Here is a 25,338-nt window from a genome sequence, read left to right on the forward strand (position 1 = left end):
ATCTTAAAAATACCAAATCAAAAGTTTAGGATTTAGAGTTTAGGATTTAAGGTTTAATATTTCGATGACGGCGTTAAAATATATAATTTTTTTTGCATATACTAGAGTTTAGGATTTAGAGTTTAAGATTATCCAAGGGTTTAGCATATACCAAAGGGTTTAGGGTATACCCAAGGGTTTAGGGTATATCCAAGGGTTTAGGGTTTATGATTTAGGGTTTAGGGTTTATTTTATTCTTTGAAAATGTTAAAATATATTTTTTTAAATTACCTTTTGTAACTACTATTATTTATATTTGTTTTTATTATTTATTTTAAAACATAAAATAACTTGACAATATTTTGTTTCCTTATTTAAAAGATATCAATTGTGAAATGAGTGATTTCTATTGGTTGGGTGAACCTCTATGTTCACTCTAGGGGTGAACCCAAGAATAACTATTTTCAAATTGTTGCAAGACAAAATTAAAAGTAGGGATGAATACAATACCAATAAATTAGTATTTTTTATATACATATATCATAGAAGTAATCAGTAACACACAATTAAACATCTTTCTGGCACAAAAATCATGTTCTCTTTCAAATGTGGTTTTGATTGAATTTGACATTAAAACTGAAATATCAAAAGATTGTTTTCAAAATTGAACAGCACAGTAAACTAGTCTTTGTAAAATAGAATATGAAGATTGTTAATAAGGAACTGAACCAAATGAGAGTTTACTTCATCCTAAATATCACAAAAACAGAATAAAAAGCTCTCTCTCCTCAGAATCATTCTTCCTTTCAAGCTTCAACTGGGTACTCAAAAGTGACATCCTTTCCAGTAAGTTTACGGTACACACCAATCATAGTCTCGAGCTTGTACTCTGTGTTGTTCCTTTCCTTGGTATCCAAGTAGACCTGTCACATTCAAAAACCAGAATCAAATATAGCTTACCTTAGCGCAAAACAAGAATGACTATACATCACCATTAAAAAGATACGATACGATACAATACCTTCATGATCTTGGAACCATCAAGACGGTAACGAGTACGTTTGCCAACAATCTCAGCAGGGTAAGCGACATCCTCGAGCATAGCTTCGTGAACAGAGGTAAGAGTTCTGTTGCGTGGCCTCTGAACAGCAGCACCCTTCTTGGGAGGACGCATGATCCTTCTTGTGGCAACAAAGATCACATCCTGCGAATACAAAATGGCAAAGAGTATATTAATATAAGAGACACTTCCAATATATACTTCATTAGTCCCTTACGAAACGAGAGAAAGTATTTATAAACCTTTCCACTAAACTTCTTTTCCAGCTCTCTAACGAGACGAGGATGAATCTTGCGGAACGCTTTCCTCAGTCTGAATGGGACGTAGATCACAACAGCCTTGCGGTTTCCAGAGATGTCCATGTTACTGCAACAGACAAACATCAGATACTTGAATAAGGACCAATCCAAAATGGGAAGAAACAAAAATGTAGGAACATACACAGCTTGGTTGATGTAGAGATCTTTCAGCTCGCTTTTCAACTCCTGGTTGGTGTTCTCCAGATCAAAGAGAGCCTGAGCAACAAGCTCATCGCACTCTGTTGTAGCAGCATTCTTGTCCTTCTTGATCTTGTTCTGAGCGGAGAACATCTTTGCAGGATCTTAAATAAAAACAAACATGAAATATATATAAGCTTCCATGTAAGATGAACATTTATAAGAAAAACAACAGCATTCTTACAAATAAGTGTTCCTAAGCCAATCTACAGGGATTTGTAAGAACAAAAAGGACTTAGCTTTCTTAAATGCTGTTTGTTGTCTTCAATAATATAATGGTCAGCAAGTTTTGTATTCTTAAAAATGACATTACTTTGACAGTCTAATTATAACTACAAGAGCTTAAAATGTTCCACCAATCTACCAAAACTGAAAGTAAGCTATTTAAGAATGAAATGTAGAGAATACGTCAGCACCAGAACATAACCACACAGAGCGAATACGAAAGAGAAGCACTTAAGAAACGTTACCAGATAAGCGAAAACGGTGAAGGGAGAAGAAAAAGGAGTTTGCGGCTTCTCTTCTTAGAAGACAAGCAAATTGGGGGTAAAGTCAGGTTTTAATGTTTAGGGTTTTCCTCCTAAGGTTGCCCTATTTTTTGAATGTTCAATTATGGGCCCGTTAAAAGGCTTTAAAGCTTTATGGGCCTGATTAATCTCAAAAAGCCTGACACACAGCCAGTGTTTTGTCATTTACAGCCAGTGTTTTGATTGAATATGTAACATGATATATATATATATATGATTGGCAGCTATAGATTACAAAGCTTGATCATATGTTACATTATTTTTTTCCATCCGAAGATAGATCACATCAAATTTGCAAAATGTCAAAGAAAAAAAAGAATTTATTTGTCGAAAAATACTTTTCACCTACAAAATGGAAGGAAACAAATGATCAGCATCTACACAGAAGTAACCAATGATCCCTCCTCAACTTGCAAGGCTATGGTCGTCAAGCCAGGAGATAACATCAGACAAGACACGGAGGATCATTTCGTCAGGTTCCCCTTCCAGCAGAGAATGGTAAGCATCTTTATACACAACTATCTTCTTGTCTGAACTTTTCGCTTTCTCATAAAGCTCTCTGCTCACTGATAGGTCCGTCACTCTATCAGCCTCTCCGTGTAGTATCAGTATTGGCAAACACACCTGTAAATATCAAAATCAAGAAAGCATTTTTATTGCTCTGATTCTGCATTTTTTTCAGTTCAAAGATTTCACATTTTACCTTGTGCAACTGTTGCTCGATCTCCTGAGTTGTTCTGAGCATCTCTACAGCGGTCCGTAGACGCGGCTTGCCGCTGTAACAAACGACGTTGTATGGTGTCTGCAAATGTTTTAAAAAAACAAAAGTTTAGTAGCCAGAAGAAAAAGGCGATTAAGTTCCTTAGATATGTAAAGTTATGTTTTTCACCAATTTTCTCTTCCTGACATCTCTAAAACTTGCTTCTGCTAAATCCTTTTGGGGAACCAGCTTATGTTTCGGTAGAACATTAGCTAGACCGATCAAAATCTGTTTCAATACTGGTGGCGGAACCATATCATCTGCAATCTAGAACGGATAGAGAGAGAGATCTTTTCATGTTTAATGCTATGATTAAGTTTAATCCACAAAATGACTAAATGCTTACTTTGCACATGGGTGCTACCAAGACTGCACCGGTCCAAGCATTTGGTTGCTTGAAATGTATTTTGAGCGACACGGCTCCACCCATTGACTGCCCAAAGAGAAAGCTCGGCAGAGAACTAAACTCAGGATTCTCTACAAACCAAAAAACAAATTCGAAATCTATCAAGTTTACCCTTTTGATTCTGATCAAAAAGTAATATGTACGTACCTTTGATGTTGGAGTAGTGTTCAATGACATCTTCAACAAGAAGATCAAAGCTAGGGATGTAGCCGTGCAAGCCTTCTGATAACCCGAATCCTGGATAATCCATAGCGAAAACTCCGTATCCAGACAATGCCAATCTCCTTGCAATCCCTGCAAGAAGAGAGCTTGTAAGCAACCAAACATGATTGAGAGCTGTTGGTTAATAAAAGAAACAAAACATGCCTTCGAAGAAAAAAGTGCAGGTATCTCCATAACCATGGCAGAAACAAACAAGAGCTCTGGGCCTAGAAGAAGCTTCAGGAAGCCAGCTTTTCGAGAAGATCTCAACTCCTCTTGAATTCACCTCATAAGACTACATTTTAGATCATCACAATCACAACCAACACTATATAAAAAAAATAATTCAAGTAAATTAACTTCGATTCATGTTAAAAAAAAAACATATCTTTATTACCTCCTTTGTCTTAATCCCATCGCCTGGTGTCTGCAATCAAAAATCACTTCGCAATTCAGACAAAAGCTGAAGCAGATTGGTCTGTAAAGTCTCAACCTTTCTTATACCCAATTCGATTGGGAATGAAGAGCAAACAAGAAAACCAATTCAATTTTTTTTTCTACTTTTTTGATTACCTTGAAGAGGATATGATCGAGATTAAGCTGAATATCTTTAAAGGAATCGCGAACGTGACGGCGCGCCGGAGCTTCGTCCTTGTTAACATCTTTGACTCGACGGAGCTCATCATCGTTGTCTACCTTCGCCGTCGGAGCCATCGAGCTCTTCCTTTGCCACACGGTTCTTCCCTTATCTCCAAACCCTAAATGCTTCGCTAAGTTAAAAAATAAAAACTTTTGTTATGAAAAAAAAGTGAAAATTGAATGGATAGTTACGAATAATGTTAGTGATTGATGACAAATGCTTAATGTGTAAAGGACTGAAAAGCAAGAGCTTTGCTGTTCTCAGAGCCATCAAAAAAGAATCGTTCAATAATTAAAAAAAAAAGAATCGTTCAAAATATTGTATTTAAAATGAAAATTTAAACTGTTATTTTCCAACTTGATTATTCATTTTTAATCAGGATTACGAGGAAGAAAATGTTGAAGAAATCAGGAATATTACGCAATTTTCCTTTTTTATTACATCAATGAGTTATTATGAGGTTCTTGTCTTTAATAATGCGTTCGTCGTGCGGAACAAATACTGTCGGGTCGGAGAGTATTATTTATTTGTGAAATATACAGAGAGAGATAGCTTGAGATTGGCTTCTCACAAGATTCTGTGACGATATGCTAACGAGTCAGTGTCGTTTGATAGACGACAACCGTATTAATGCGATGCCAACTTGTATAATGAGTCACGTCACGTGCATTTAGGTGAAGAGTTAGCATGAATGATTCAAAGTAGTAGGAACTTGGAAGCCTCCTTATTCTCTTTTTCTATATCATGGGATCTCAACTAACGAGATTTTTCACATTTTCTATGCTCTTGAGAATTATTAAGAAGAATTAGAAAATTATTTTGAACTGAGACATCTTCGGCGGAATTTAAGCTTTATATTTTATGAATTAAGTATGATAAATGGGATTTAATATTGTAGTGTATATATAAATCATAGCTTGAGATTTATTTACTAGGTTTTTCTTTATCGAGGGTCTAGTATAAATCATAGCTTGAGATTTATTTACTAGGTTTTTCTTTATCGAGGGTCTAGTAAGCCGTTGATTAGGTTATCCCAGCTGTTTTAAATTTTCTTAGGTTTTCTGACATGTAAATTTCTCTATTAATCACTCAAGCTAGTAAAGTCTTCAAGCCACCTAGGTGTTTATGAAACTGTTGGATACATTATTAGTTAGGGAAACTCCTGACCGATACCGAACGTATATAAGATTCAACTACTGATTAAGTCTGATTATTTTTAAAAATCTGATCTCACCCAAGATATGTGCCTTTATCTTTATTTCGAGAAAGTATAATCAATAGGTATATGCCGTTTTGGCTTTATTCTTCCTTTGAACAATGCGCAAATGGCTCGCATGCCTCTGTTGCTCACTGTCTATTCTTTTCACAAAACAAACAAAACATCTCCTTCTCTCCCTCCACAGTTATTATTTTATATTTGCTCTCTTTGTATCATTTATTTGCTACTTGTCTTCTTCTATTTAAGGTTTTAGGTTGCACGTCTACTTTCACTTATCGTCACATATCAATAGGGGGAAGTTATAGTGGGTGGTGGATGTCGTTACTGGGTTCTATTGGGAAATATGGGTTCATAATATGTAAATATGAAACCTTCGGGTACTGATATAAAAATACTAGTTAGTACTAGGTATTTTGTACTGTATAAGTTGTAGTCGTCCTTTAAATGACAAACTGAGAAATCATTTCATACCAATTTGAGACTTCTTTTCATGGTATCAGAGAATTTAACCTAAAATTTTAAGCTCTTCGATTCTCTATTTTGATTCATTTTGTTATTTTCTCTGTTATGAGTTTCTGGTTATTTTAATGACCAACTTCTCAAAACAACATAGCAACATCAACAAACAATAAAATTAATGGCACCTCGATTGTCACTCTTCGAGCAGAAATTTCTCATCGCAAATTTAATCTCTACAACCTTTTTTTTGGTGATAACTTAGGATTGGTCATTTCTCAACCACAACTTCGGAGTCTAAGCTATGATAAATATGCTTTAAATCTTCAACTTGCTTTATAAACATGTAAGAAGTTTGGTTTCACGTATGGGAGCTTTCTCAGACCGGACGAGAATTCTTCAGATTTCAAAGATTGGTGGGAGAATAATGGTTGTGTCTCGGATCAGACTTACACTACAAGAAAACAACACTTTGGCGAGGAAAATTAACGAGGAAATAAAATCCTCGTAAAATTACGTCGACTTTACGAGGAAATTACAAAGAAAGAACAAAACGTCGTTATTTCCTCGTAAAGTAACGAAGAAAACATTTCCTCGTTAAAACAACGTAAAGTTACGTGGTTTTAACGAGGAAATTCTCTTTCCTCGTTAAAATCACGTAAAGCTTGCATCATCTTTACGAGGAAATGAGGAAATAGAGTTTTCTCGTAAACACAACGTAAATTCGCGTCTTCTTTACGAGGAAATGTTTTACGTGATTTTAACGAGGAATACTAAAGCACATTTGTTTTTGCTACCTACCTGTTCCTCGCAAATTCCTCGCAAAAGTTCAATATAAATATGGAAGTTTCAACATCATTTTAAACACACCAATATTGAGGTTTGAGGTTTGGAATGAAGAGTAGAAGATAAGAAATATGGTATTTGTGGTTTGGGGTTTTAGATTTTAAACACACCAACATCGTTTATTTCCTCGTAATTTCTTCGTGGGTTTACGAGGTTTTAACGAGATATTTTGTCTAAACCCCTAACCCCTAAACCCCAAATCCCATCTTTCTTCTATTTTGTCTAAATCCCAAACTCCAAACCCCATTAATAATTTTATAATTTTCAAAATATTATATTTTCAAATCTTCAAAAGATTGTATTTTTGTTGCAAAATAAATAATTTGATTTTGTATAAGTTTATATTAGAAAGAAGAGATTGATATTAGAAGTTAAAGAATTGTGGTTTTAAATTTTGAGTTTTGAAATTTGGAATGAAGAGTAGAAGATAAGAAAGATGGTGTTTGTGGTTTGGGGTTTTAGATTTTAGGCGTTTAGAAAGCATACCTCGTTAATTCCTCGTAGTTAACGAGGAAATAACGACGAAAATAAAAAAAAGCAAATGCGAGCCTCGTTAATTCCACGTAAGATGAAATCGTCGTAAAGACCTCGTAAGCTTACGTGGAATTACCGAGGCCCGTCGTTTATTTCTTCGTAATTTCCTCGTTGGTTTACGAGGTTTTAACGAGATATTTTGTCTAAACCCCTAAACCCTAAACCCCAAACCCCATCTTTCTTCTATTTTGTCTAAAGCCCAAACTCCAAACCCCATTAATAATTTTATAATTTTCAAAAGATTATATTTTATCATTTTCAAAAGATTATATTTTCAAATCTTCAAAAGATTATATTTTTGTTGCAAAATAAATAATTTGATTTTGTATAAGTTTATATTAGAAAGAAGAGATTGATATTAGAAGTTAAAGAATTGTGGTTTTAAATTTTGAGTTTTGAAATTTGGAATGAAGAGTAGAAGATAAGAAAGATGGTGTTTGTGGTTTGGGGTTTTAGATTTTAGGCGTTTAGAAATCATACCTTGTTGATTCCTCGTAGTTAACGAGGAAATAACGACGAAAAAAAATGTGAGCCTCGTTAATTCCACGTAAGACGAAATCGTCGTAAAGGCCTCGTAAGCTTACGTGGAATTACCGAGACCCGTCTTTTATTTCCTCGTAATTTCCTCGTAGGTTTACGAGGTTTTAACGAGATATTTTGTCTAAACCCCTAAACCCTAAACCCCAAACCCCATCTTTCTTCTATTTTGTCTAAATCCTAAACTCCAAACCCCATTAATAATTTTATAATTCTCAAAAGATTATATTTTCAAATCTTCAAAAGATTATATTTTTTTGCAAAATAAATAATTTGATTTTGTATAAGTTTATATTAGAAAGAAGAGATTGATATTAGAAGTTAAAGAATTGTGGTTTTAAATTTTGAGTTTTGAAATTTGGAATGAAGAGTAGAAGATAAGAAAGATGGTGTTTGTGGTTTGGGGTTTTAGATTTTAGGCGTTTAGAAAGCATACCTCGTTAATTCCTCGTAGTTAACGAGGAAATAACGACGAAAAAAAAAATGTGAGCCTCGTTAATTCCACGTAAGACGAAATCGTCGTAAATGCCTCGTAAGCTTACGTGGAATTACCGAGGCCCGTCTTTTATTTCCTCGTAATTTCCTCGTGGGTTTACGAGGTTTTAACGAGATATTTTGTCTAAACCCCTAAACCATAAACCCCAAACCCCATCTTTCTTCTATTTTGTCTAAATCCCAAACTCCAAACCCCATTAATAATTTATAATTTTGAAAAGATTATATTTTCAAATATTCAAAAGATTATATTTTTGTTGCAAAATAAATAATTTGATTTTGTATAAGTTTATATTAGAAAGAAGAGATTGATATTAGAAGTTAAAGAATTTTGGTTTTAAAATTTGAGTTTTGAAATGTTAAGAAGATTATATTTTCAAATCTTCAAAAGATTATATTTTTGTTGCAAAATAGAAAATTTAAATAAATAATTTGATTTTGTATAAAGTTATATTAGAAAGAAGAGATTGATATTAGAAGTTAAAGAATTGTGGTTTTAAATTTTGAGTTTTGAAATGTTAAGAAGATATTGAGGTTAAAAGGAAGATATGTTTGTAATATATGAAGTAGAATATAAGAAAGATGGGGTTTAGGGTTTGGGGTTTGGGGTTTCTGATTTTAGAGGTTTAGAAATTTACCTCGTTAAAAACTCGTAATTTACGAGGCATTTACGAGGACCAGAAAGACGGGCCTCGCTTATTCGTCGTTGGATTTGGGACGGGCCTCGCAATTTCCTCGTAAGTTTACGAGGATTTTACGAGGAAATAAAAGACGGGCCTCATTAATTCCTCGTAAAGCTACAAGGAAATTGCGACGCCTTCGTAAGTTATATATACAACCCAAACCTCACACTCTCCATTCGTCCCAACTTCCTCTCCAATTCCTCCCCATTTCCTCTCCAACTCCTCTCCCATTCCTCTCTCCTTCGAAATGGTAATTTCCTCGCTCCCCATAATTAGTTTAGTATATTAGGTGGTTAGTTTAGGGAATTTAGATAGGTTTATGGAATTTATGTTCGTTAGATAGATTTTTAAATTATTGATGATAGATTTTTTATTATTGATGATCATAAACTCAAAAAATATATTTTGCAGGTTCGCAAGAACATGCTTACTGCTCACTACAGAGACATGTTCGGTGAGCCTGGTAGTCAGTTAGACCCTCCAGGTTCTTCTTCAGGTGCCGGCGGTTCCGTGTGAGTGGACTCGAGGCCTTCATCGACGTTATAGCGGCCACAAATCCGGAATGAGAAACTTTGTTGAGGAACATGAAACAACAAAATCCCATTCCAGGCGAGTCATCGGGCACACATGACGAGGAGGATGTTATGAGGAGGAGCAAGGAATTCTACGAGGCGATGAACGGGCCTTAGTTTTTTTCGATTTATGTATTATAAAATCCAAAACTTATTTATATATAAAATATTTTGTTGCATTTGAATTTTATTTAAAATTTATTTATAAACCACAAATATATAAATATTTTTACTAAATTAAATTAATAATTATTAAATTTATCAATATTATTTATTAATTCAAAAATTCGCATTATACGAGTTATTTACGTCGAAAGCTAACCGAGGAATTTACGAGGAATATTTTACGAGGTATTTACGAGAAAAGCTTTTCAAGGAATCTACGTGGAGTTTACGAGGAATATATTTCAAGGAAGTTACATCAAATTTACGAGGATTTCTTTTCAAGGAAATTACGTGTAAGTAACGACGAATGCATCGCGTGGTTTCTACGAGGAAAGCCCGCGAGGATTTTACGAGGAAATGCGGCGAGGAACTTACGACGAAATCTTTACTTCGTTTTTACGAGGAAATGGTTGTCTCGCTACTTTACGAGGAAATGGCGACGAAATGTGTGTTACGACGGACGATAAACGACGAAACCCATTTCCTCGTTAATTCCTCGTAAACTTCCTTTTACGAGGAATTAACGAGGAAATTAGCCCTCGTTAAATATTTGTTTTCTTGTAGTGTTATTATTACTCTTGACATCAGTAGCATGATGTCTCATCATGAGATCGCTTATAACAATTGGATCCAAATTCAAAAGCGTTTCTCGGTAAAAAATGGCAATCAAGACTGAGCTTACTAATTGCCAGCAGTGAATAACACTTGTTGAAATTTACTATGATCTTAGATAGTTTTGGGTATTCGGTTATCGGTTTGGTTTTTCAGTTCTATAGATTTAGGATTCGTTCGGATATTTTTAGAAAATTTGATTCGGTTTTGGTTTAGTTATTTTGATTTTTAGTTCGTTTCGGATAAAAAAATTGGAATCGGCTTATATCTGAGATAATTTTGTATCTCATTCGGTTCTGAGTTTTTTACTAACTTGAGTTAAAAGTAAAAAAAAATAGAGTTCAAATTAAATATCAGATTTCCGGGTTTTCAAATAAAAATTCGTATAATTCAGATATAACTAAATATTTTGGATAAAAAGTACAACTGATAGAATCAAGATTCGAAGCGAATTTTGTTTTTGGGTTTGGATCGGTTTGATTTTTCGGTTCTGGATGGATAAATATGCCCATGGTTAATCCTAGGAATATAGATGAGTTAATACCTGTATGGTTCGAATCTCGATCAGGGATTTAATTAATAAATCATCGTTGAGTAATTAGTAATCCGACTAAAGCCAACTCATGATATTATTACCGCTCGCTGACATGGACACCTTTAACCTTTTTATGGAACTCATCAAAAATTTTAAATAGAAAGAAACATCACGCACCAATAGGTTTCGGTCAAAATGTCAAACTTCACAAATGAGATTGCCACACAGGCATGCGTTTTTAATACACTTTAGTAAATAAAAGTAAAACAAAAAGCAGAATCTACAAAATATATAAAGATCTACATAAAAAGTAAACTCTTGCTAGATACCCATGTGAATGTAGGTCTGTTTTTGAATGTGGTGTTTTTTTTTAAGTACAGAAATCAAATGGTAATTGTTCCAAAAAGAAAAAAAAAAGAAATCAAATGTGTTGAGAACAGCCGTCGTTTAGGTTAGAAAAAGAATATAGAAGAAAACGTATTGAGGCAAATACCCGTTTAGGGTTTTTTATTAATGATGTGATAATAATTTACAAACCCTTAAACCCATATTTATACAGCCTAAAAAAATTTAATTTTCTTTTCCTAATAGAAATAGTAACTTTCCTAAACCGAAAAGGTATACCGTACCGCGGGGGCCTGCGGCCCCCGCACTCCCCAGATGTCAACCTTGATAACGAGTGTCGCCCGCACTCGGTCTGACTACATCCGACCCACGAGTGCTGGGCATTTTACTGGTACAACAGAGATTTAAGATGCAACAAAATGGTATGAGATATGTTATAAACATATATATGCTTTTTGAACAAAGGTTTTCAAACGGTACACAAACATATGATTGTTACATTATCATTTAATGTTTCCATGGCTCGATCAGATTGATAGTAGTATGTACTTCAAAATCGTGTAACCTTTTACTGTGTCCAAGAAGGCAAGAACAAAGTACCTAGTTGAGAATTCTGCTACTGTCTGATAAAATTAGATCCATAAAAAAAAAATCTCAAAACTCAAATTGCAGTACATGAATCCCATCCTTACATGATAAACTTATTTCCTTGAATAAAAAAAACAGATTTTTACATTTTCGTAATAAATTATATTTTTCCAAAAGTTGCACAATTCAAATTATGGAAAATAGAGATATTCCAATGCTAATAAAAAGGTAGTATTTTTTTTTCTGTCAACACAAAAAAGGTAGTATATCAAGCAATAGATAGAAAGAAATAAAAAAAGATGATTAGTTTACAAGTCAAATAATAATTGCATGAAAACCGGAATATTAGCTGTCCACAAATATCACTATTACGACGGCAAGAAAAAAGAACTTTTTTTTTTTCACAAATCCACCGAAACGGCGTCGGTTCACGTCGTCTTCAACCTCACCCGCACACTTTGGTCTCATCCTTTTATAAAATCCCTCTTCCCTGAAACGATTTTTCGCCTCTCTCTCTCTCTCACACACACACACAAAAATCTTCTCTGTCATCGTTCTCTCTCTCTCTCTCTCCCCTCTCGGAGATTTTACTCAGGTATCATCTCTCTCTCCCCTTCCCCCTTTTAAACCTAATAGTTCTACAGATCGCTGTTTACTTTATGTATAGATCCGTCAAAGCTTAAATCTTTTTTTTTCAAAGTCTGTGGATTTCTTGCCTTTTACGGTGTTGTCATGGATCTGATCCGATCTAATTTGTATTGGTTGTAATCAAATTTCAGGGCGCTGATAAAGAAAAAATGAATCAATACAACCTTGAGCAGAAGAACAACGCCTTCATGTCTCGCCGCGAGGAGGAGATGATGGGACTTGATCGCAGCAACAAGGAGGATCTTGTCGTTTGTCCTAAGCCTAGACGTGTCGGCTTACTCGTCACTCGCCCTCTCAGATTACATGTGAGGTATACAACAACAACAACAAAAAAAAGCATCTTCCTTTTGTCTGATTCTCCTGTGTTTAGGACCAAACATTTACTCTGTTTTTTTTTTTCTCGAATTGTAGTCAAGCTGCTGCTGATCTGTGTGATTCGAAAGCGGGCGCAGAGCTTTTGGACATCATCCGTAGAAAGGTATGCTTCCTTGAGTCGATTCGATTAAAAGTATTCACCTTTTCTACTTGGTATTGATCTCTGATTTCACTTTGATATGTCTCTCTGCAGGAGGACAATGGTACAATAGGGCAGTTACTACCACCTTCATCGCCACCGTACTTTCCCGGTTCTCCCCCGAGCAGAGCAGCGAACCCGTTAGCCCAAGATGCACGCTTTCGTGACGGCGAGAAGCTCAACTACCCACTCTCTTCACCAAACTCTCCTTTCCTTCAGCCCGGTTCATCATCATCAGCCGGCTTCCCTTATCCATCAACATCAACATCATCATCGTCGTCGTCTCGTGGTTGCGCTCGAATGAAATTTGGGCTCAAACCACCTGCAGTTAGAGTAGAAGGGTTCGATTGCTTGAACCGTGACCGCCAGAGCTCCAGCATCCCCGCCATGGCTTAGTAGACAAAAGCCAACAATAAAAAAACAAGTGTATATACAGAGAGATTCCGGACCAAGGCCCTAACAGAGAGAAGGATTTGATTACTAGTGTTACTACTACATTTTTGAAGCAAATGAATATGTGATATCTATTTAGTGTTTTCTTTTTTTTTCATCTTTTCCTGAGAGAGAGAGAGGGAGGATGAAGATGAAGATCGGGTCACCGTTTTGTTAATACATTAATAATTAAGGAGAAGATTAGAAAGAAGAATCTGTAAAATTTTATCTTGGAGAAGAGGTCTGGTTTGTATCTTTTTCCTTTTGATTTCGTTGTAATATAAAATTATCTTCTTTACACCATTGTGTATAGTAGTGGGCTGAGCATAAGCTCTCCAACAACACCTTTGTATATGTTTATCTTTGTGATTTGATGAATCTGTATATTAAAAGCACCGTATTGTTCTTACCAGTTCTCTTTTTTTTTTCTCTCACTATATTGCGAGGAAAAGCAAAAATTAAATGTAGCTTTAAGAGTGGAGTCCCATATGTGTGTCTTTAAATGAAAACAGTTGAGTGCTTCTTTCTCTCTTACCGAGTTTCTTGCCTACTTTATCTTGCCGACATTTCTTTCAACTTTACTAATTCATATACAAAATCATGGTGAACAGATTGTGTGTTTTTTAGAACTCATATGTATCAAAACAACAGAGAGATATTCTGGTTATGTGGGACATCGATGCCCCTTTGAGAATAAAGACATCAGTATCGAAAATTTCAGAGATGTTTCTGATTCAAAGTTGAAGTTGCTCTTACTGTAGTCATTGATCAATATCTTCATGTGGATCAGGTTGTTCTTCAGTTTTGGTTTAACTCCTTGCCCTTATCTAATCATCTTCTAGCTCCTCAGTTGGAAATGTCAAGCTTGTAAAGTGGTATCTGAGACAATCTCCATGTGGTTGCCGAAAATAGCACAAGCGAACATATTCTGTTCGAGAGCTCTAGACTCGTAAGTAACTCGCCATAAAAACAAATGTTAAAAGCTCTGGAGGAAACTTCAAGTTTCATGATGCCCCCGGTTCTTCATGTGATTACTAGATTTCCTCTCAAAAATTATCAGGGTTGTGAGTGAACCAATAGCCTCAACTTGGAACTGTTGCATGATGACCACTCAGTTTTATAAGTAAGACAATCCTTGAAATGTTAATTTGTATAACTTTCTTCACCACTAATTAACAGAAAAAAAGTTCACATCATCAGGCAAATAGGTTTTATGAACCACCGAAGTGAGATTCATATAACATTAATTAATGTTAATTGCGCTGTTATGAAATAATATCAAGAAAAAATAACATCTATGAAAATGACAGTTATTCTCACGGCAAAACAATTTAACTGAACAAACGCATCTGTTGAATGAAATATAACTTACTCCAACGACCTTTAACCGTCAAAATTTCTCTCCTCTCTCTCTCTCATCTACAAAACCTTTCCCTGATCAAACCGTTACAACTTTTGTCACTCACTCTTTGGTTCAACTCTCAAGCATCACACGGTGCTTGAGAGAGAGATTAACTCTTTTTGTGTGAAAAAAAAAACACAAAATGGCGGGTGATGATGATCCAAAATCATCCGGTCTTGAAGACAAAGACGATGGAGATCCTTACGATGAACGCTTTTCAGAAGAGGAACTCCAAAACCTTATGTCTAACCAAAATCCAAATCTAATGGACTTTGCCTTCACCGATAATCCACTTCCTCCTCCTCCTCCTCCTCCTCATCCGGTTACTATAGCCACCACGGATATAATAGAAACCGGGATGTTGAATCAACTCTCACTTACAATCCCTAACTCTGATGATGGCACAGACGATTTTCTTGTTACATCTTTTGACGATGATATCGACCTCTCTTGGGACTTGTCCGATATACCACCTGAGTTTCTCTACGACAACGTGGACAGTAATACCCTAGGAGAGATTGGTACTAATCATAATAATGGTGATAACAATGGTTGTGGAACTGGTAGACTTGAAGTGAGTACTCGAGTTTTTGTTGAAAACGGTCCGAACCTTGAACCCGGTGGTGGTTCATCAGCGTCTGTCGCGCCGATTACACCGTCAGTATCCAACGGCATACTCGTGTGCACTTGTTGCAACCTTCTTCGAACATTACTACATAGCAATGGTATTAACTATTATATATATGTATATATATCATTTAGATGTTTGTTTATTGAAATTTATTGAATGATTTTGGTTGGTTATATTATATGGTTGCATAGGTCAGGAGATGATGAGACTTGATTTTCATGGAGGGATAGGCTACTTCTGCCATGCGATTCTCGAGATTCACCGGCTTGATGGTTCTACCGAACCGCAATATCAAACCATTGATTTGAAGTTTTTATCTATGGAGGATGTGAAGAGGTTTTTAGAAGAGTATCTCGCGGCGCGAGCAGCATGCGGTTTTAGAGTTGTGCAAGACACTAATGCTGATTTCTACCAAGCAATGAATACTAGCTTCCCCGATAATCCGTCGCCTTTGTCAACGTTGCCACCGGTCGATGATGTTCCAATGCCTCAGGCTATAGTGCCTGATCCAGCCCTTAACGTTCCGTCTGTGCCACTGTACGTTGGATTGAGAGATGAACCTCCGGTGTCGAAAGGAAAGAAAAGGAAACAAACCGCTCTCGCTATACAGGTTTTGTCTCTAATACTTCAGTTTAATACCATAGGATGTGTCTAGAGGCTAACGTTGGAATAGAGACATGTTGCTTGTGCCACAAGGAACTGTTTGCTATACGTCTAGGTCCTTGGGTTGAAAACATAATATTGCGGTTTAATTGTAGAAAAGGTCAAATATAGATATCAGTTAGGGTTTTGGAAGTCTATAGATTTCTTTTATGAACTTGTAAGTCTATAGAAGAACTTAAAAAGGAAACTTCTGGATGATTTCATTATGGAAACATATATAAACACTGGTCTGTGGAGGGGATAGAGAATAGGGAATCTCTTATGGTTTGCATGTAGATGAAGACATGTTTCTTGTGCTTTGAATATATTCAATTTAACTGGTTTTACTGAAGAGACTCACTGATCTTGGGTTTTGTGATTTCATCTCTATGTGCCGAGGATAAGAACAGAGAGAACGGACTGGAAAACTAAAACTGAAAGACATAAGCATGCATTTCCATCTTCCGATTCAAGAAGCTGCAAGACGGATGAGTCTATGTCCGACAGTGGTTAAGAAGATATGTCGCCGAGGAGGGCTGTATCGATGGCCCCATCGCAAGGTAATATTCTTGAATCAAACCACTACAATAATTAATAATCTCACTCTATTAGTTAACTGCTTTTAGTTTTACTTATATGATTCTGGTAAATGAATTTGTAGATCAAGAGTCTTCTGAGGAAAATCTCATCATTGAAGAGCATGTTAGAGACGACAAAGGATGCACAAGCAAGGGCCCGTGTCGAATCAGAGATTGAAAGACTTGAAAAGCAGATAAGTGAGATATGCAGTGAAGCACTTAAAAACGCTTAAGTGCATGGTTTTTTTTTGGTTGAATTAAAGTAAACTTGGAATATCTTTCCAGATGATTACAAATACACACGTATGTGATTTGTTTTTTTTTGTTGAAACAAAGAATTAATAATATACTTTATATACTGTTTTTTTTTTCTTTTGTAACACACTTTATATACTGCTTGTAAAAATGAGAAGCTGCCTTAATTAGGTGGAATTGCATGATAAGCTAAAATAGCTACATTTTAAACCTCAAAAGATAGAAAAGAGGAAAAAGAAAACATTGAATGATAGGGCAAGACAAATGTTTGTTAACGAATCATCAAAGTGCACGTGTCAAAATCACATCAATTAAATAGAAGATGATGAGCAGAGGAAGACAATATAAACCACGTGAAGGAACGTAGTGAACCCGAGCGTATAAGTTTTCTTCTCCTCACTCGTCGTCACTCCCCTACTTATCAACTTCTTCTTCTCAGCTCGGAAGTTTGTTACCGACGGTGATTTATCGAAACAGAGTCTCGCCGGTTTTCTAGAACTTGAATCTTTTCTTTCTCAGTGAAAGAGAAGATGAAGATATTTGTCAGAACTCTGAAGGGTGCTCGCTTCGAGATCCAAGTCGAACCCGAGGATTCGGTACGTAAATTCTCAAGAAAATTTGCTCAAATAGTTTCTTGGCACAGTTGAGTTTCATATCTAGGGTTGGAGGTTAGTTCGTTCGATTTCTTGTTCATCACGGTCGAAGTATTGATCAGTGATTCTTGATCGGGAAGTTAGTTACTTTTGGTGGTTTCTTAAAAGGGAACTCTGATACGTGAAGCTGCTTGTATGGGTTCGTTTCTTAAGGTTCCATGAGTCTCCTCTGTCGATTTCTTGTTCGTTACGGTAGAACCTTGATCACTCTTTCTTTTAGTTACTTTTTTTGTAGAGTCTTGAATCATGTGCTCTTTCGTCAATGTGAACTCAGATACGCAGATCTTCGTGCAGGGTTTCGTTTCTTAGATCCATGGGTCTCCTCTGTATCGATCGTCCTGGTTCTTCTTCTGTTCGTTATGAAGCTGATTAACTGATGGTTAGGTTAATATATGTGTTGAACAGGTTGCTGATGTGAAGAAGAAGATAGAGACGGTGCTGGGAGTTACTGCTGCAGAACAATTGCTTATTCACAAAGGGAAAGTGCTTAAAGATGAGACAACAGTAGAGGCTAACAACGTTTCCGAGAAAAGCATTATTGGCGTTATGAAGGTGTGTGCTTAGGGTTTAGGTAAAATGTTAATCAAAGTTTATGTTTCTAGAGTTTAGCTTGTTGATCTTGGGCATGGTCCCCCTGTTATAATGTAGAGTAACACTCAGCAGATTCTTCAGATGGCCGGATCAAGAGCCTTGAGCCGTGAAGAGATTGTTAATGCACCCTATTTCGAATTTAATGACATCGATAAAGCTTTAGGTTATATTTCCTTTGTGAGTTCTTCTTCAGAACCCTGTGCCCATTTATAGTAAGGGAATGTGTAGTCTTAAGACTGATTAGTATTTTTTTTTCTTTTAAAGGAAGAGCTCCCGGTGCAGATTGAAGATCATTTCAAAACGGAGGTAAATACACTAAATTTTATTGAAGCAAGACGGTATAAGTGAATCTGAAGACTGAGAATAAAAATGTAACAACTAGGATCAAACTCATGAAGAACGTGAGACTCGTCCTTCAGTAGCCGACCTAGAACGGGCACTTGATTTCTCGCGTTACACTGAACAGGTATATATTGAACTGTTTCCAGTACTTCTTCTTGCTTGAAGGAAGAAAAGAGAGAGAGAGAGAGATTAAAATTTGTGGAGATCTAACTAGTTTTGTTTTGGTACGTTGTGATAAACTAGTACGAGGATCTACGAGATATGGCGCAATCAAACCCTAGTATCGGAAAGGTAAAACCAAAAATGCAACAAAGAAAAAACGGGAATAATGCAAAAAAGATTATATTATGCTCTCAAGTTTTTTTCTTTCTTTTATTTGGTTTTGTTGAATCTTGCTGCAGGATTATGTAGAGAGGCTAGAGCAATACAATCCGGAGTTGTTTCGGTTTATTCGAGACAACAAAGCAGACTTCTTATGCTTACTACTTGAAAGAGGAGCAGGGTAAACATTTTGTGCTTAGTTTATGATTCGGAGACTCGGATCCTAAATTGAACTAGAGATCTTTTTTTTTTTGCTAAAAGTTGAACTAGAGCTCTTGGTTAAGTAAATTTTGTGGATTTTCAGTGGCAACGAAGTGGAGCAGCCGCCTGAGGAACTCCAAGCAGACAAAACCAACAAACCAAACAACGGAGAAGGAGATGGGTACAAAATTTAATTACCATATAATTAATGTTGGTAGTAAAATGAACTGAGCTTTCTTTTGGTTTATAAGTTCTTGTTTGTGTGATTAAGTGGCAACCTGGTGGGAGAGTCTAAAGAAACTGAAGTTGAAGTCGCCACCCCTGAGGATTATGAATTGATTGAACGGGTCTGCTCTATGTGTTCTTCTCTTGCTTTTTCTTTTTAGATTCTTTACTATATTCATAAAACGTGTGTGTTTTCATTTCAAAAACAGCTGGAAGCAATGGGATTTGAGAGAGGTGATGCGGAGGTGGCGTACTTCTCCTGCAACAAGAACGTACAAGAGGCTGCAAACCATCTTCTCGGTGACAACTGACAAGCACGAGCCTCGAGAATAGCACCACTAAACCATGAGCTTCTTTCTTGACTCGCAATGGTTACATTTCTTTTTCTATCGAGAACCAAATGTCTTGTTCTGTAACCTGGTTTCTTTTGCTCTGGTTACACATTTGGGATGATTGATGTGTATACTACTACCTTTAGCTTCAAAAAAGACTTGAGAAGAAGATTAGCCAGATATGTAGTGAAGCACTCAAAAACGCTTTAGGTGATTCTTTTTTTTCTGCTGTTGTGAAAGTTAACTTGGAATACTTTTCCAGATGATTACAACAAATACACGCCTAAGTGATTTGTTTTTTTTATTTGTTTAAATAAAGATGGAATTAGAGGAAGACATCTATAGAAACTTATATACTTTCAGATAAATTTTTTTTTGGCGGCAAAAAAACTAATACTTTCAAATAAAGATGGATTAAAGACGGCATCTAAAGAAACTTATGTACTGCTTCTTATAATGATAAACAACCTTAAAAGATAGAACTTCATTACATGATAAGCCAAATAACTACATTTTAAACCTAAAACTGAAAGGGAAGCGGGAAAAGAAATCATTGAATGATACACAAGTCACCAGATCAACACGTGTCAAGCTCGTATTGGATGACTAGAGAGATAATTATCAGAGGAAGACTATATATAAACCATGTGAAGGAGGAAACGTAGTGAAGGCGAGAGTAAAAGTTGGATCGTTTTCTTCTCCTTTCTCGTCGCCACTCTCCTACTACTTACCCGTTTCTTCTCAGCTCGGAAGTTTGTTACCAGCGGCGGTTGATCGAAACAGAATCTCGCCGGTGAACGAGAAGATGAAGATAATTGTCAAACCTCTGAAGGGAGGTCGCTTCGAGATCCAAGTCAATCCCGAGGATTCGGTACGTACATTTCTCAAGAAACTTTGCTCAAATCGTTTCTTGGCACACTCGAGTTTGATATCTAGGGTAGGAGGTAGTTCGATCGATTTCTTGTTCGTTACGGTAGAGAATTTGATCGCTGTTTCTTGATCGGCAAGTTAGGTACTTTTGGTGAATTCTATAAAGAGTAATACTTATCTTGAACCATGTGCTCTTTCGTCAATGTGAACTCTGATACGCTAAGTTGCTTGTAGGGTTTCGTTTCTTAGATCCATGAGTCTCCTCTGTAGTTTGATCTTGCTATAGTCTTGTTCTGTTTTCGTTATGTAGCTGATACAACTCATGTTTATGTAAAAATATATATATATATATATATATACGTTCGATTAGGTTGCTGATGTGAAGAAGGCAATAGAGATCGTGCTGGGAGTTACTGCTGCAGAACAAGTGCTCATTCACCAAGGGAAAGTGCTAAAAGATGAAACAACAGTAGAGGCTAACAAGGTTTCCGAGAAAAGCATTATTGGCGTTATGAAGGTGTGTGCTTAAACTAAATGCTAATGAAATGTTTCTAGAGTTTAGCTTGTTGATCTGTGCTCGGGTGAGCTTATAATGCAGAGAGAACTTGCATCCACCGGAACGTCTACTGCATCTGCTAGCCTTAAACCTCGGGTGAGTTAACACCCCCCTCTGCCGTAATTAAGGTAATGAGTAGATTTAAGACTGATCATCAAAGTTTTTTTTTTTCTTTTTTAAAGGAGATCCCGGAGCAGATTGAAGATCCTTCAATGACGGAGGTATAATATACCAAATTTGTTGAAGAAAAAGGGAATTTTTTATCTGAATATTGAGAACAAATGTAATGAAAAGGTTCCAGCTCAAGAACCTGAAGCTCTTGAAGAAGCATACCTAAGACAGACACTTGATTCCTGGCGCCAGACTCCACAGGTATATATTGACCTGTTTCTAGTTCTTCTTACTTGAATGATCAAAGGAGATAGAGATTATTAAATTGGTGGAGATCTAACTTATTTGTTTTTTGTACGTTGTGACGACAACTAGTTTGCGTATCTACGAGCTCTGGTGCAACCAGACCCTACTATCCTAGAGGTAAAACAAAAAAAAAAATGCATGCAACTAAAGAAAGATGGAATAATGCAAATGATAGTTATGCTCAAGTTTTGTTGATTCTTTGCTTGTTGCAGGAGAGTCTAGAGGTGCTAGAGCAGGAACAAGATTATCACCAATTCGTTCAGTTGATACGAGACAACAAAGCATACTTCTTACGCTTGTTATTGGAGCAGCCTCAGGAACCAAACAACGGAGGAGATAGGTACGTACGGAACTTAATTACCACATAATGTTAGTAGTAAAATGATATAGAAATTAACTGAGCTTTCTTGCTGTTGTTGTTGTGTGATACAGTGGCAACCAAGTGGGAGAGTCTGAAGAAACCGAAGCGGAGCAGCCTCAAGCAGACCAAACCAACAAGCCAAACAACGGAGGAGGAGGAGAAGGGTACAAAAATTTAATTATAATTAATGTTGGTAGTAAAATTAACTGAGCTTTCTTTTGGTTTATAAGCTCTTGTTGATTAATCTTTGTTGTTGTGTGATTCAGTGGCAACCAAGTGGGAGAGTCTGAGGAAAGCGGAGATGAAGCGACAAAGGATGCATAAGTAAAAACTCGTGTTGAAGCAGAGATTGAAAGACTTGAGGAACAAAATAAGTGAGATTCAAGTGATTTTTTTTATTTTTTTTGGTGTCGCATGCAAAAGTAAACTTGGAATATTTTCATCTGATCACAATTACACGCGTAGGTGATTGTCTTTTTGTTTAAATAAAGATGTCAACTATCTACTTTCCGATGGTTTTATACTTGCTTGTAATAATGATGAACTAACTTGAATAGATAGAATTGCATGATAAGATAAATAAAAGTACGTATAAACCTAAAACTGAAAGGTAAATGGGAAAAGAAAAAACATACAATACCCTAGATTACCACGTGTCAAAATCGTATTGGATGACTAGAGAAATAGTTCTTATCAGAGGAAGACTATATAAACCATGTGAAGGAGGAAATGTAGGGAAGGCGGTAAAAGCTGAGTCGTTTTCTTCTCCTTTCTCGTCTCGTCACTCTCCTACTTACCCGCTTTTTCTCAGCTCGATAGTTTGTTACCGACGGCGATTCATCGAAACAGAGTCTCGCAGGTGAAAGAGAAGATGAAGATAATTGTCAAGTCTCTGAAGGGGGATCGCTCCGAGATCCAAGTCAATCCCGAGGATTTGGTACGTACATTTCTCAAGAAACTTTGCTCAATCAAATCCTTTCTTATCACAGTTGAGTTTCATATCTAGGGTATGTAGTTCGTCCGATTTCTTGGTAGAAGATTGATCACTGTTTCTTGATCAGCAAGTTAGTTACTTTTGGTGATTTCTAGCTAAAGAGTAAATACTGTAGAATCTTGAATCGTGTGCACTTTCGTCAAAGTGAACTCTGTTACGCTAAGCTGCTTGTATGTTACGTTACGTTATGGTTTAGTTTCTTTTATCCATCATGAGTCTCCTCTGTATTTGATCTTCCTGGTCTTGTTCTGTTTTCGTTATGTAGCTGATGGGTATGTACAAATATACATGTGTGATCACTGATCAGGTTGTTGATGTGAAGAAGAACGTAGAGATCGTACTGGGAGTTACTGCGGCAGAACAAGTGCTTATTCACAAAGGGAAAGTGCTTAAAGATGAAACAACACTAGAGGCCAACGACGTTTCCGAGAAAAGCATTATTGGCGTTATGAAGGTGTGATTAGGTTTTGTGGTAAATGGTAATAAAGTTCACGTTTCTAGAGTTTAGCTGATTGATCTGTGCTCGAGTGAGCTTATAATGCAGAGAAAACCTGCATCTACCGGAACTTCTGCTAACCTTACGGCTCAGGTGAGTTGGGTATCATTTAACCTAGGAATCTTGTAACACACGTCTTGTGATTCTGAAGTGAATGCACTCTGTTATGTCTGTGTTTACTGAGAGTTATAATAATAACTTGAGAGATTGATTTAGGATCATGCAACGCATCCTTCTTCAACTGCAACTGAGACTCCAAGGATCTCTGGACTGACACCTGTAACTCCTACTGAACCTGCCTGGGATCTTGATGATGGATTAGATTTGAACTATGAGCGTATTTCAGAGAGTAACATTCAGCTGATTCTTGAGATGGTCCGTGGAGCCTGGAACCGTAAAGTGATTACCACTTCACTACGTTTGGCATATAATGACGTTGATAAAGCCTTGGAATATCTTTACTTTGTGAGTTCTTCTTCAGAAACCATGTGCCCATTTATAGTAAGGTAATGTGTAGTTTTAAGACTGATCATGTGTGTTTTTTCTTTCTAAAGGGTCTCCCGGCGCGGCTTGAAGATCCTAAGACGGTCACACGGGATCAAACTCAAGAATCTGAAGCTCATGAAAAAGCAGACCTAAGACGGTTACTTGATTCCTTCCGCCCCACTCCAGAGGTATTGACCTGTTTCTAGTTCCTCGTACTTGAAAGATCAAAGAAGATAGAGACTAATTTTGGTGGAGATCTAACTAGTTTTTTTTGGTTTTTTGGACGTTGTGATAACTAGTTTGAGTATATACTAGCTCTGATGCCATCAGAACCTAGTATCGTAAAGGTAAAACCAAAAATACAACAAAAGAAACCGGGAATAATGCAAATGATTTATTATGCTCAAGCCTTTTTTTTTTTTTGGTTTTGTTGAATATTGATGCAGGATTTTGTAGAGATGGCAGAGGAACAAGATCCGCAATTGTTTCAGTTGATTCAAAACAACAAAGCTTACTTCTTACGCTTACTACTTGAAGGAGGAGCAGGGTAAAACATTGTCTTAGTTTATGAGTCAGAGACTTAGATCCTAAATTCAACTAGAGCTCTTGGTTAAGTAATTTTTGTGGATTTTCAGTGGCAACGAGATGGAGCAGCCTCATCATGAACTCCAACCAGAACAGACCAATGAACCAAACAACGGAGGAGATGGGTACACAATTTACCATAATTAATTAATGTTGGTAGTGAAATGTACTCAGCTTTCTTTTGGTTTAAGTTTTTGTGGATTATTTGTTCGGTGATTCAGTGGCAACCAAGTGGGAGAGTCTGAAGAAACAGAAGTTGAGCAGCCTCCTCAGAAACTCCAAGCAGACCAAACCAACAAACCAAACAACGGAGGAGGAGATGGGTACAAAATTTACCAATATAATTATTGTTGGTAGTATATTAAAATGAACTGAGCTTTCTTTTGGTTTATAAGTTCTTGTTTGTGTGATTCAGTGTCAACCTGGTGGGAGAGTCTAAAGAAACCGAAGTTGAAGTCGCCACCCCTGAGGATCATGAATTGATCGAACAGGTCTGCTCTATGTGTTTTTCTCTTGCTTTTTTAATTTATTTTAGATTCGTTACTATTATTCATAGAAACGTGTGTGTTTTGCTTTTAAAAACAGCTGGAAGCACTGGGATTTGAGAGAGGTGATGCGGAGGTGGCGTACTTCGCCTGCAACAAGAACGTACAAGACGCTGCAGACCATCTTCTCGGTGACAAGCACGAGCCTCAAGAATAACACCACTGAACCATGAGTTTCTTTCTTGGCCCGTAGTGGTTTTTGCGTATCTTTTTCTATCGAGAACCAAAGTCTTGTTCTGTAACCTGGTTTCTTTTGCTCTGGTTACACATTTGGGATGATTGATGTATATACTACTACTCTACCTTTAGCTTCAAAAAAGACTTGAGAAGAAGATTAGCAAGATATGTAGTGAAGCTTATATACTTTCAGATGATTTTTTTTTGGCAGCAAAAAAACTAATACTTTCAGATGGTTATGTACTGTGCTTCTAATAATGATAAACAACCTTCAAAAGAGAGAACGAGTTAGAATTGCATGATAAGCCAAATAACTACATTTTAAACCTAAAACTGAAAGGGAAGCGGGAAAAGAAATTATTGACTGATTCATAAATCACCAGATTAACACGTGTCAAGCTTGTATTGGATGATTAGAGAAATAATT

General features: G+C 36.5%; 7 protein-coding genes and 1 long non-coding RNA gene across 9 annotated transcripts; 6 read left to right on the top strand and 2 right to left on the bottom strand.

Annotated features, from left to right (window-relative positions):
* Positions 1–621: 621 nt before the first annotated feature.
* Positions 622–2,162, bottom strand: LOC108817206 (40S ribosomal protein S7-3). Its single transcript, XM_018589848.2, has 5 exons — positions 2,007–2,162; positions 1,481–1,640; positions 1,282–1,405; positions 1,001–1,183; positions 622–902 (listed from the first exon to the last, which is right to left on the bottom strand). The coding sequence occupies exons 2-5, from the start codon at positions 1,627–1,629 to the stop codon at positions 786–788; spliced, it is 573 nt and encodes a 190-aa protein (XP_018445350.1). The 5' UTR covers positions 1,630–1,640; positions 2,007–2,162; the 3' UTR covers positions 622–785.
* Positions 2,163–2,290: 128 nt separating this feature from the next.
* LOC108817207 (caffeoylshikimate esterase) lies at positions 2,291–4,405 on the bottom strand. The gene is made up of 9 exons (XM_018589849.2): positions 4,262–4,405; positions 4,004–4,188; positions 3,828–3,857; positions 3,596–3,725; positions 3,377–3,523; positions 3,170–3,300; positions 2,953–3,090; positions 2,767–2,865; positions 2,291–2,687 (listed from the first exon to the last, which is right to left on the bottom strand). Exons 1-9 carry the CDS (start codon positions 4,338–4,340, stop codon positions 2,469–2,471), a joined length of 1,158 nt encoding a protein of 385 aa, XP_018445351.1. The 5' UTR covers positions 4,341–4,405; the 3' UTR covers positions 2,291–2,468.
* Positions 4,406–8,764: 4,359 nt separating this feature from the next.
* LOC130497687 (uncharacterized) lies at positions 8,765–9,698 on the top strand. The gene is made up of 2 exons (XR_008936695.1): positions 8,765–9,090; positions 9,252–9,698. It is a non-coding gene; the product is annotated as an uncharacterized LOC130497687 (long non-coding RNA).
* A 2,395-nt stretch (positions 9,699–12,093) lies between these two features.
* On the top strand, positions 12,094–13,549 carry LOC108814256 (uncharacterized). The gene is made up of 4 exons (XM_018586790.2): positions 12,094–12,252; positions 12,437–12,615; positions 12,717–12,783; positions 12,874–13,549. Exons 2-4 carry the CDS (start codon positions 12,455–12,457, stop codon positions 13,213–13,215), a joined length of 570 nt encoding a protein of 189 aa, XP_018442292.1. The 5' UTR covers positions 12,094–12,252; positions 12,437–12,454; the 3' UTR covers positions 13,216–13,549.
* Positions 13,550–14,724: 1,175 nt separating this feature from the next.
* Positions 14,725–16,737, top strand: LOC108815138 (uncharacterized). Its single transcript, XM_018587792.2, has 4 exons — positions 14,725–15,378; positions 15,476–15,894; positions 16,337–16,486; positions 16,588–16,737. Exons 1-4 carry the CDS (start codon positions 14,796–14,798, stop codon positions 16,735–16,737), a joined length of 1,302 nt encoding a protein of 433 aa, XP_018443294.1. The 5' UTR covers positions 14,725–14,795.
* A 358-nt stretch (positions 16,738–17,095) lies between these two features.
* Positions 17,096–19,637, top strand: LOC108816241 (ubiquitin receptor RAD23c). Of its 2 annotated transcripts, none has more exons than XM_018588812.2 (10): positions 17,096–17,355; positions 17,818–17,964; positions 18,076–18,180; positions 18,268–18,309; positions 18,386–18,469; positions 18,589–18,636; positions 18,747–18,847; positions 18,971–19,048; positions 19,139–19,214; positions 19,302–19,637. In XM_018588812.2, the coding sequence occupies exons 1-10, from the start codon at positions 17,290–17,292 to the stop codon at positions 19,401–19,403; spliced, it is 849 nt and encodes a 282-aa protein (XP_018444314.1). In that variant the 5' UTR covers positions 17,096–17,289; the 3' UTR covers positions 19,404–19,637. The 2 variants fall into 2 exon arrangements, with proteins under 2 accessions (XP_018444314.1, XP_018444313.1); XM_018588811.2 differs by having other exon boundaries at positions 18,061–18,180; positions 19,302–19,635.
* Positions 19,638–20,087: 450 nt separating this feature from the next.
* Positions 20,088–22,136, top strand: LOC108816242 (uncharacterized). The gene is made up of 9 exons (XM_018588814.2): positions 20,088–20,295; positions 20,665–20,811; positions 20,893–20,946; positions 21,033–21,071; positions 21,145–21,222; positions 21,337–21,384; positions 21,480–21,607; positions 21,700–21,792; positions 21,895–22,136. Exons 1-9 carry the CDS (start codon positions 20,230–20,232, stop codon positions 21,950–21,952), a joined length of 711 nt encoding a protein of 236 aa, XP_018444316.1. The 5' UTR covers positions 20,088–20,229; the 3' UTR covers positions 21,953–22,136.
* Positions 22,137–22,380: 244 nt separating this feature from the next.
* On the top strand, positions 22,381–24,962 carry LOC108816240 (ubiquitin receptor RAD23d-like). Its single transcript, XM_056990149.1, has 11 exons — positions 22,381–22,565; positions 22,930–23,076; positions 23,167–23,211; positions 23,335–23,583; positions 23,673–23,792; positions 23,904–23,951; positions 24,051–24,151; positions 24,240–24,314; positions 24,411–24,512; positions 24,605–24,680; positions 24,775–24,962. The coding sequence occupies exons 1-11, from the start codon at positions 22,500–22,502 to the stop codon at positions 24,889–24,891; spliced, it is 1,146 nt and encodes a 381-aa protein (XP_056846129.1). The 5' UTR covers positions 22,381–22,499; the 3' UTR covers positions 24,892–24,962.
* Positions 24,963–25,338: the final 376 nt, after the last annotated feature.

Source organism: Raphanus sativus, chromosome 7, assembly GCF_000801105.2.
Source record: "Raphanus sativus cultivar WK10039 chromosome 7, ASM80110v3, whole genome shotgun sequence".
Taxonomy (NCBI): Eukaryota; Viridiplantae; Streptophyta; class Magnoliopsida; order Brassicales; family Brassicaceae; genus Raphanus; species Raphanus sativus.